Source organism: Cyclopterus lumpus, chromosome 2 (assembly GCF_009769545.1).
Source record: "Cyclopterus lumpus isolate fCycLum1 chromosome 2, fCycLum1.pri, whole genome shotgun sequence".
In the NCBI taxonomy this organism is placed as follows: Eukaryota; Metazoa; Chordata; class Actinopteri; order Perciformes; family Cyclopteridae; genus Cyclopterus; species Cyclopterus lumpus.
Genome location: NC_046967.1, coordinates 9,389,512 through 9,401,054, shown reverse-complemented (window position 1 = coordinate 9,401,054; position 11,543 = coordinate 9,389,512). Strand labels below are relative to the sequence as shown.

At 48.1% G+C, this 11,543-nt stretch overlaps 1 protein-coding gene across 1 annotated transcript; it reads left to right on the top strand.

The window, feature by feature from the left end:
• The first annotated feature begins 2,251 nt into the window (after nucleotides 1-2,251).
• Nucleotides 2,252-6,913, top strand: LOC117745195 (zona pellucida sperm-binding protein 3-like). The gene is made up of 11 exons (XM_034553344.1): nucleotides 2,252-2,755; nucleotides 2,860-2,965; nucleotides 3,371-3,489; nucleotides 3,574-3,692; nucleotides 4,282-4,385; nucleotides 5,012-5,189; nucleotides 5,273-5,390; nucleotides 6,001-6,092; nucleotides 6,208-6,302; nucleotides 6,478-6,630; nucleotides 6,747-6,913. The coding sequence occupies exons 1-11, from the start codon at nucleotides 2,288-2,290 to the stop codon at nucleotides 6,872-6,874; spliced, it is 1,680 nt and encodes a 559-aa protein (XP_034409235.1). The 5' UTR covers nucleotides 2,252-2,287; the 3' UTR covers nucleotides 6,875-6,913.
• The last annotated feature ends 4,630 nt before the right edge of the window (nucleotides 6,914-11,543 follow it).

The following is an 11,543-nucleotide window of genomic DNA, read 5'->3' as shown; positions in this document are numbered from 1 at the left end:
TGCCGACGCGGCACCATAACCGGTGCCAGCGTCTGAAAGCGCATGCCAGGATAAGTTGGAAGGTCGCCGTATCTCGATGTCCCGCATTAAATCTGTTCCCGGGCCACGAGAGCGCTGACAAAACGCGCTGTACCATGCGCCACTCGCCCACCACCACCACAACAACAGCAGGCTATAACTAATCCATCTCCCACTACATGTCTTTAATGAGCCTCCATAACCGGCATCCGCATGGTGCAGTGCGGCGCGGGCCAAAAGCCGTTTCCATGACTTTGTGCTGTCAGCAAAACATGTGTGTGTGTGTGTGTGTGTGTGTGTGTGAGTTGCTGTCATCGTCGAGCATCTGCGTCGCCGGCGTGCGATCCCCGGTTGATGATTTTCCATCTGGTGGATGTGTGTGTGTGTGTGTGTGTGTGTGTGCGCGCGTTAATATTGTCCAAACAGAGGCCTACTTACCTGCATCATCCTGTCCTTGTCTCGAAATGCAGCAGGATTATTGGAAACAGAAGCTGATGGGTGCGGTGGCATCGCGTGTGTGTGTGTGTGTGTGTGTGTCTGCCAAGCCCCTTTCAGAAAACCCCCGCGAGGGCCACATTAGGGCCCTCCGGGGGCCAAATTAGAGGACGCTAACCAAGTTAGAGATCAGCAGCAGAGGGGGCCTGACTGCCAGGGATGGGCTGATTTGACTCCAGCCGCTTCTGAACTACAGCACACACAAACCCACCTCCCCTCTTTGTTTTTTTGCCGCTGATCAGCGAAAGATAAAAGCCAGTTCCTGACAATGGCAGCCGCTCTGCAGGGAGCTCCTGACGGGGAGGAAGAGGTATAATGTATTCCTGTAGGCCGGCCTGGATTAGTGCGTCTGTATCAAGGGGAAGTAGTGATTTCAACTAAATTAGCCTTTGGAACGGCTGTTTCTTCAAATGAAATCCAATTAGGGTTTTTATCCATATGTTCTTACTGGAAATAGTTGCACAAGTATGGCTGCAGATGTTGATTTTTTTAAAGTCTGTTTATATGTCCATAGAAATAATTATGAGTATTGAAAACATTCACATAAATTATTTTAATCCAAAGAGGAAAGTAAGAGAGTAAAAAAATGCGATGTTTTCCACAGGTCTTTGTAGATGAATTGAGATTTGACTTACTGGTATCTTTATTTTTATTTATTTATTTTGTTGTTAAAATAATAATGCTGCTAAAAATCTATCATCTAGACCACTCTATTGGTTTTGCTGTTTTACTTTGACCGCATTTGTTGACAATCAGAAAAGTTCATAATCTCTATTCTTATAATTCTAATTGAAATGTATTTAAAGTTATACTGATAATATTTAGCATTTTCACCCAATATCCTCATATGCTGTAGCTTCAGTGCCAGAACGAGCTCGCTTACAATAAACACGGTATCATTAAGTATTTTTTTTTCAACATTTAAAGAAATTCAAGTGGAACTAAGTTGATTTGTTGTTGTTAACTCGAGAGTTCAAGAAGTTAAGCAGACCCTTAAACACGTCACAGGTATGCCAACGTGTGATTGACATGCCTGCTTGCACAGGCTCAACACCCGCCCCCCCCCTGCTTCCACATGTCACATGTCACACACACACACAGGCGCGCTTCAGGTGCCATTGACATTTGTGAGGATGATTGTAATTCTCAGTTTTATGAGTCCTCTGCTGAACTCTGCAGACTGTTGACCGCTGCGGCCTTGACATTCAAGCGCGGCACGAAAGAAAAAAAAACACCAAAAAAACCCCGGGGGCTCAAAGTCCCTGGAAGCCGTGATTGATTCGTCTCAGGGGGGCCGGTGAAAAGCCACTCACTGTTAGGGCCGGGCCCGGTTCTGTTTACACAAAGCCGGTGTTAATCACCATGGTGACAAGTGGAGATTCGGCAGGCGGCGTTTGCATTTAAAACATTTCAAGAATGCTCAACATCTTCTTTTTTTTTTCTATATAGTTTTTGAACACTAGAAACGTCCAAAAAGATCGTATCATTTAAATAGTTTATTTATGAATGTGTCTTTGACACAAAGGCAGGTTTAAACACTCTAAATTCCACCTCACAGCCAAGCAGCCAATATCCAATCTGCAATTCTGTTGAGTGACAAGGAGGAGTGGAAAGGGTTGAATCCTCCAGGCTGGAATCCAATCAACTCATTAGGAGGAGGTGGAGCCCGGGCCAAGTTCCCACAATTTAGTGTGGGTAAAAGGACTTAAGCAGCACTGCTCCCTGGAAAGACAACAACTCAAAACGGCAGGTTTTTTTTGTGGGATAAGTTGTAATGGGTTTCCGAGAGGCTGTTTTGTTAGGATTTGTGCTTCTCCTCTCAGGTGAAAATCCTTGTGCTGCAACACAAAACTGGTCAAACATGAGCACCATCGAAACTCCGACCCGAATCCCACAGGAGCACGGGACGACGAGCTTACAGCCGGCAGGGGATCCGGGGTCAAACTGGACGGAGCACGGCGCTCCGCTCCGCTCCCCCGTCACCTACCGGCTTAAGGTCCACCAGCTCCGGACGCCAGAGGCCGTGACGACGACGACGCCGACGCCGTCGACGACGACGCCGCCCATTGAGGAGCAGACGCACACTTCTCAAAGCCCGCAGTGGTGGGAGGCTGACGTGCTCACCTCGGAGCAGCTGGAGCCAGAGGTGACTGTGCTGGAGCCAAGGTCGTTAAAACCCACTGAAGAGTCGTTCATACTCCAAGGCCCGGACCTGGACCCACCTGGCGAGCCGGACTCAGTGGTAGGACTTCCACGCAGCCTTTAACATATTTTTTTTTTTCAAATTAATTTTTTCTTCTGCACCATTTTTATGTTCAGTGTAATTCAGTTTGAATGATATTCCAGGTTCAGACGCTGATGATTGAGGAGCGGGTGCCCGTGCCAGCCGACACCGTGGTGGCGCACTGTGGCGAAGGAGAGGTCACCGTGGAGGTCAAACGGAACTTCTTAGGTAACGGGCTGCCCGGGTCGCATGTTTGAGCTGATCCGTGGTCACTTTGTGCCACTGCTGTGTTTTTCATGCCTTCTGCTCCGATGTCTGGAAAAAGGGAGCGGGTTCAACTTTGAGGCCCGAATTGAGGGGGAAAAGTAATGCAACGGTGAAGATGGGACGCCGATTACTGCAAATGGCACAGACGATCAATATTGCGTTTCCTTTTATTCCCTCCCTCCTAAAAAGGACTGTTCTGCATGCCCGGGCGATGCATTAAGGGCCCTTTTTTTTCCTTTTTTGTCCTGTGGCTGAACCTCCTTTTTGCTGTGAGTGTTATTGACTGGACCAGGAGAAGAAATGGCCTGAAGGTAATGGTCCTGATTTAAGCTGCACCGTTTCCTCTTTTTTTTTTTTTGTTCCTAGGAAACGGCCAGTTGATCCGTCCAATTGATCTGACCCTCGGCGGCTGCCCCGCACTGGACTCCCCTCACCACATCCTGCGGTTCCAGTCGGAGTTACAGGACTGCAGCTGCACATTTAGGGTGCGTGTGCCTCCTTTAGTGTCCATCGACTCTTGTGTATATGACCGTTGTAACTTTTTAAACATTTTTATTTCCTTCCCTCAGATAACTGAAGAAGCCCTCATCTACTCCTTTTTACTGATTTACACTCCCACTCCCATTGGCAACACCTTCATTTTAAAGACCAACCCTGCTAAGGTGGTAATTGAATGCCACTATCCAAGGTAAAGTCTCATGTGTTATTACTTTTCCTCCCCTCAACCTCTCTGTGCGTTCCATTAACCATGCTGCCTTACTGGGATTCGGTCTGTCCCAATGCATGGTGTGTTGAATGCAGTGTGCCAGAAGTACCAGGATGTTCCAGTCTCATTTTGCAGTACGCAAGCTAGCATGCTTTCTGGCTATTCTGACCCACAATCCTCTGCACATGGCTAGCAAGGGGGTCAAAAGTTCAAGGTGCAATATGACATGGCATGTCCTAATTGAACGAATGCTGCAGTACATTCTAGAAGGAAAACATTTAGCTGTTGGGACTGATTATCTGCAGGACTCAAGGTCTCAAAAAAATGTGGGCTGGGGGCAAAAAGTCATTCTAGGCCTCTATCATCTGCTGGTTTTCTTCCAGACTTTGGCCAGAAAGACCAGCTTATAAATTGCCTTCTGTGGTATTATGTCTTCAATGGCTTGAATTTACTGGGTGACCTTGTTGTTTTTACCTCTGTCTCTTTCTCGTGTGTGTGTGACACACACACACACACACGCACTGCTGCCTCTTTTCAGTGACATTTTTTTTTTTTTTTACCGTCCTCGCAGGCGGCTGTTGGTGAGCAGCAGCGCCGTGAGACCCACCTGGAAGCCGTTCCTCTCCAGCATGTTATCGGAGCAGCGGCTGCAATTCACCCTGCGCCTCATGACAGGTGGGCCACAAACACAGAGGGGAGTTGGGAGGGGGGGGGTGAAGAAGAAATGTGACTGACGTTCCTGCGAGTTAGAGCTCTGATTTGCGCCAGGCGGTAAGTTTGGCTAATTTCCCCAGCGACGGGCCGTAATTGCAATCACGAAGGCCTCGCAGGACGCCGCAGATGCTAAACCAGCGACTTGATGATCAGGTGGGAACTTTTGATGCATGGCGACGAGCTGAAATTACACGCCTCGCAGGCAGCGGCCGACCCGGCTGGGTCACACTCACGATGAGCGCGATCAATAAAGCGCCGCTTATGCGTTTTTTAATTAATTCCAAAGATCCAGAAGGCGACTGCAGCGAATGCATTTTCAAAATAACTTGTTGTAAAATGAGCGTGGACTGTATGACGTTATGATTTTTGTCTTTTAAACCAGGCCCAGCCGCTCATCTGTTTCTTCATGTTGATGCTGCTTGTAATTAATTTATTGCTTCTTTAAAGTACTTTTCTGTTATTACAGTACCTCTATCAATGCTGCTGAGCCACTCTGCCCCGCGGGGCGTCGTTTAACTTTCATCTAATCGGATTGATTGGCCCCAGCTTTACTTTTCCACTTCTATTCCTCCTCTGTATTTGATTAGAGGACTGGCAGTCGCCGAGGCCTTCCAACTCTTACCGCCTGGGCGAGGTGATGCACATTGAGGCGGTGGCCCTCCGGGGCCACCACGTTCCCCTGAGGGTCTACGTGGACAGCTGCGTGGCGACGGTGGGCGCCGACCCCGGCTCTCTGCCCCGATACCCCTTCGTCAGCAACCACGGGTGAGAAGCGGCGGCTCTGATGAGCCCACCTATGAAGATCACTGGTCTGTTTCCCCACTCTGAAGCCTGTGTTTTGCCATAAGGTGTTTAAGTGATGCTAAGCTGACGGGAGCCAAGTCTTACTTCATGCAGAGGAGCCAGGAGGATACACTTAACTTCCAGCTGAGAGCCTTCAGGTTCAACCACGAGCACAAGCATTCAGTAAGATGTGTTTGAACCACTGATCTGGAACCATGTAGTTAGACATTTGACTTCTCCAGCAGGTGTTTTTTTTATTTTTTATTTCTCCTCCGATCTGATCCCTGCGTTACCTTCATGTTGGTCTCCTCCGCGCTAAGTTGGCACATAACGAACACATTAAGTGTTTGAAGGCTATAATGTTGTCTGTGCTTAGTTCAAATGCTTTCCAACAGAAGACATGAAAGCCTTCTTCACTGATGGAAGTCGGTGGAGCCGTGCCACGAATACGAACCACTAACTTGGAGAATCTTTCTCGCGCATCTGTACAATCAGAGCTTTGGATTTTAATGAACTTTGTGCGTTTTGCTAATTAGGGAATTCTACTGCCATATGCAACAGACTGCTTTAAAAGCCGCCCTTAAAGACTTTCTGTTTGTTGAGGTTTTGGTGCAAAACCTGTGTGGGTGTATAAACACCCCAAAAAAGGTGAAAATCGATGCCAAATGCTACTTTTTCTACAGCAGTTATACCTGCTTCTACATTAGGGAGAATAATGTAATTAGTGGAGATTATTTTTAATATCACTAATGAATGTTTAATGCTGATGTCCCTTTTTTTTATGTTATCATAGCTCTACATCACATGTCGCCTGAAAGCCACAAAAGTGTCCGCGCCCATCGACTCGCAGAACAAAGCGTGTTCCTTCTTGCCAGAAGCTAACCGGTTTGCTGAATTTCTTTTTCCTTTTTTAATATTCGTTCCCATTACCATGCCTCGTAATGCTGTGGCGACTAGCTTCCTTCAGCCTCTGTAACGCACTGCCGTTGCCTCTGGACAGATGGGTGGCATCAGGTGGAGACAACAAGGTGTGTGGCTGCTGTGAGACCAGCTGCAGCAAGGGGAGAAAGAAACGAGGCCTTGAAGCAGATGTCGGTACGCTTTGCTACATTACACTCTGGGATGAACGTTTATGTGTCTTTGGAAGATTGATTTATATATATATATTGTTTTATATCATTGTCGGAGCCAGTCGTCCGTATCGTGAACGGTTGAATCTGCTGGCTGAAAATATTTCTACGTTTTTTAAGTTGGTTTACACTTCCTCCAGATGCGCAGTGGGAGGGGACGGTGGCGGTGGGCCCCATCCTGTTGGAGGAGAGCCCCATCCTGTTGGAGGAGAGCTTCCTTTTGGAGGAGAACATCCTGCTGGAGGAGCTGACGGCGCAGTCGGAGCTCCAAACGCACCAAGTGGCACAAGCAGGTAGGGCGGGGCCGGCGGAGTTCACGCATGTAACCGCAAGACCGGAAAGCACACTGAAGTCCCCCCCTTTTTTTTTTTTTAAATGTTGTATGACTTCTTCTGCTCTCCGTCCTCAGCCTCCTCTCCGTCAACGGCCCTGCTGTGTGGAGGGGGAGTGGCGCTGGCCACGGTGCTGCTCGTTGTCATGGGGGCCATCATTCGCAGCCGAAGCCACAAACTCACTGAACACTCTGTTGGCACCTGATTCAAGACAATAAAACGTATACCTGTATTCTATGCTGAAGCTGACTGATTGACTTTTGTTTTTAACCAGATTTTTAAGCTTTCGGTATTTCTCTGCAGGAGGTGGCAGCTGCACACCATGTTGCTCACTGCACTCCAGGTTTAGTGTGTAGGCATGTCGGGGGTTAAAAGGGGGTTAAGCTGTACTGTCCAGCCTTGCTGAAAATGGCCCGGCCATAAAATATGTACACAATGAGGCACTGTATATTGCTCCATCAATCAGGGGCTTTTAATACCAAGCATGGATTTCTTTGAGGCACGATGCAATAAATGAATACTTTACTGAATATGGTTTTCATAATGTGCAAGGGGGTGTATGGGGGAGGGGTCTGTGGCCCATGAGCAACCTTTTTGTATCTACTTATTATTGTGACTATACAATGCAATGATCTAAAAAAAACAAAACTGTACTGGCAGTGAAATGGCCCCAAAGTGCCGGCCCCTCGTGCTTAATTCATACATGGTTAATTTTTTTTCGGGGCGCATGCGGCTAGTCGAGCCACTGGCCCCCGATCTCGGGGAGCTAATCTAATACACTCCATTGTCGCCATGTAATTCACTTGAGCTGCATGAGATTGTCCCATCTTTTCACACTAATCCACATGAAGAAAACCCTGTGACGATACAGGCCGAGCAGCCATTGGCTCCGCGCTGCGCAGAACGACACGGTAACCGTAGTCGTATTTTAGCTTCGGGCCACTTTGGGAATTTTTCCATTTTATTTTTTTATTCACCCCCTCCAGTTTCCTGCCAGTGGCGCGAGCGTTTCGTGAAATGGGGGTGCTCATCATGAACTGTTGCTCACACGCCCGAGAAGACGAATAGACATAATTAAAAAGCCCATAAAGACGAGAGCAGTGGCTTTTATTACAGTAATATGTGAAGGCCTTGCTTTAATGGGGTGTTTGTTCCAGTGTGCGGGGCTGACGGCAGCGCTAGTTTACTACCTCCCCCTCCCAATCTCCAACACACCGGAGGCTAATAAAAAGCCATACCTAACGACGCGACAGCAGGAAGCGCGACAGCGAGGAAGCAATGCGCGCTCAGAGGCACGGTGATGGACGCACAGCCACGAGCCTCTCCCCCTGAAAACGAGTCATGGAGGATGTAGGGACAGGAGTTTATTGTGTTTTTCAGACGCAGCAGACGAGACCAGAGAACAACAAAGCGATTAGAAGAAGTTATTGGCCATTAGGTTCTGTCCGAATGTAGCGTGAGCGGAAGCTCGATTCTCTTGACGTTCACCACGCTGCCGATTACGCAAGCTCACTTTTAGTCCGATAAATGGAAGAAAAAAAGAGAAAAAAAAGAATCAACAGATAGTAAAAGGTGTAAATGTCTTGTTATGATGATGAGCGCCATGATCATCACCGTCATACAGAGGATGGTCGCCCCACCTACAGATGTCTAACGGTTATGGACCCAAGCTGGCGGAGCACAGTGGCAGCGAGTCCTGAATCAGCCGTTTTACAGGAAGCGTGACCCCCCCCCCAACCCCCACCCCCCGAGGGCACGAGCACTCTCACCTAACACAAACACACAGGCCATCAAAAGTAATGGCGTGCGTCCAGTGGCAGGCGGGGGTGAGTCCTCTCATGTCTGTCAGCCGTAACGATATTATTGCCGTAGAATGGAGCGTGCTGTGGGAATATTGTTCCACGCCATTTTGTATGCGGCGGACGTCCGCGGGCGCGACGACAGGAGTCGGTGGCTGGTTGTGACGAGAAGCAACAGCGTGTGGATTCCTCCTCGAGACGAGAAAAGTGCATTCATTCACCTGGAGAGGGAGACTTTTTTTTTCTTCTTCTTTTTCTGTTGTCGTCCCAACAGAGAAAGACACAGGTGACCATTGTCCAAGAGGTGGCGCTGTGTTTTTAAAAAAAAAATTCTCCAATCGAGACACAATCGGACTTCAATTATTCCTTCAATTTGAATAAATATCAAAAGGCTGTTTAATTTACGGGCGCTCATTGTGTTATTATACGCCTCTGATACAGACCGCAATATTACATCTGGGTCTGGAGACGAGCATGCGCGCGACCCTCTGTCCAAGCCCATAATTAACCCTCTTAATTAAGGGAGGGGGGGGGGGGGAAAGTTGCTAACGAAGGAAATGGATTTAATTAGCTTGGTCTTAGCCCAGGCACATGTGCACGCCGTGCACTCTCACAAAACAATTAAGCCTCTTTTATCCTGGCTAATGGCTTCAGTGACTCAGAGCCTTTCTCATTAAGACTATCAATAATATGCTGATTACATGCATCCACCGCTCTCCTTTATCGGGGCACAAAGGGACGAGCGCGTGTCCCCGAGGTTCTGCGCGACGGTATCTGTCGAAAGAGACGTCTGGAGTGTTCCGGCTGGGCTCGGCTTTCCTTTTCCGCAGTTTGTCTTATCGAGGAGGGCACGTGTGTGTCTTTCACAGGCAGGAAGTGCCTCTGAAGTCGTTCTGCCGAGGGCTTCATTGGGGGGGGAGGGAAGGGGGGGCGAGATGAGATAATAGACCGAGAGGACCAATCGACTGCAGGGCCGCAAATGGCTTCCCATCTCGTACGTCCCCCGTCAGGTTCCGTCCGTCCATATTGCTCCAACCCAGTTGACGCACATCTTGGATGTCGACGTCGACCCTTTCAGCTTCTCGAGCAATAAAGAGAGACAGACAGGCGTCTGTCACACAGGCAGGAAGACAATAGGCCTGTGCGTTGACCTTCAGTCTCTTCCTGTTGTAACAGACACCGGGGGCCCCTCCCGGAGGAGGGGAGAGGAAAGCGGGTGGCTTGACCTGCGCAGCCACACCTTCACCCACCACCCTAAGCTGCATCCCCAAACATCCCTGATGGGGGCTACCACGCTCCCTCTGATCTCTGATCTTTGTTTTGCATCCAGGTTCTGAGGGCCTCGTGTGGCCACCTACGGAGCTCACGGGCAGACGTTTGTTCGGTTCCCAGACTCCTTTTAAAAAAATATCAAAAAGTTTTATTGCTCTATGTGGCGAATGTCACCCATCTTTCATGTCAGTAGGGCTGGCCAATAATTCAATATTAGCACTCAGAGACTTTGTCAAGAATGTTGTGAGGATTTGAACACACTGCTATTGTTTTTACAACAAATCTATTGTTAAAATGAATTTTAAAATTGTGTTTAAAGACAATAGAAATGTACATTTAGTTTTGTTTGATTTGATCCAATGCATAATAATGGAATTGCATTAAACATTTATATTCAGGTCCAAGTGCATCTCACAGATGGAGTTTTCTCCAGAGAAACACAGTGTGTGGACCGCGAGTTAAGATTATTTTTCTTCCTTCTGCAATATGACTTATTTATTGGGAAATAGATATACATCAAAGGGACACTCCAGTGATTAAGCAATGCACTTCCATAAAGTTGTGGGACTCACAAGAGACAGATCAAAAAGGAATGGTCCAAAATCTACACAGCAAAAGCTCCTGCTCCATCCTACAATTCCCATAATGCAACCAAAAGCAACAGCATGAACAGAAATAGTAGTCTGACAAAAACAAAAACAATACTCAATGAGGGTCAAGTCGAGAGCTTAAAGAATCGACAGCTTCCTTGAGCTCGATCAGGGTAACTCAGGGTTATTCTCACGTATGAAATATTATACTGTTTTCACAAGCTGCCTGACCTCTGTGTGTAAAATGGGGGGGGAGGTTCCCCTGTAATATTGTTCAGGTCACATGGTGCGTCCCTTTGTAAATTAAACCATACAGAGTAGTGAACATGGGGATCGAAAGACTTTGGCCTTCGTGCGTATGATTCATAACTACGCTGGTTGTCGATGTATCAGGACGACCTTTCAGAGCTCAAGATTACAAAACAGAAAGAGCTCAGGAGCGATTAATTGATTGGAACCTTTCCTTAATGTTGCAGCCCCCCCCCCCCCCTCGCCTGGAGTTGGGTCGTTCCAAAAACAGCGTTCTCCATAACCGCTACAGCTCCCAGAATGAAAATAAAGTGTTTTTCCCAGAAGGCCGCGCTGCGCTCCCGCGGATCCTCGTCAGCTGTGCCAACAGCACCGCGCGGAAACCTCTCCGGTCCGGTGCGGGATAAATAAATCCCCCACGCTGGGAAGCAACCGCACCAGGGAAGTTAACGCGGATGTGACTTACTGCAGAACAGATGTCTGTTTGGACTGAAACAACACCAGATCCATCCCCACCGTGAACCCAACACCTTCCTTTTAACCACCAGGAGGATAACCACAACAAAAGGGCCCCCCTTCCGCTTTTAGATGTGGGTGGGTTTTTCTTTGAGTACACAATGGATGAAAATATTCTGACCTTCGTGTTTGATGTGGACCCCTCCCCCCCCCACCCCCCCCACCCCCATCTCTCTCTTTTTGGCTGTTGTTTTTCATGTGCCGAACAATGTTGGATGTTGGATCCCAGCTCTCAGGTGCACGACAAGGACAAAAGGACGAGGAGAAGCAAAGTAACTCACAACGCTTATTTACGGTTTCTAATATACACATATTTGTCCAGTGGACCGCGACCTTTAATCCTGATTGGCACGCCGCGAAAGGGGATGAGCCCGCCGCACACAAACACGCTCCTTTATCATTCAAAGTGCGCCAGAGCTATCAACCTGAATAAATAAATACCCCTCTT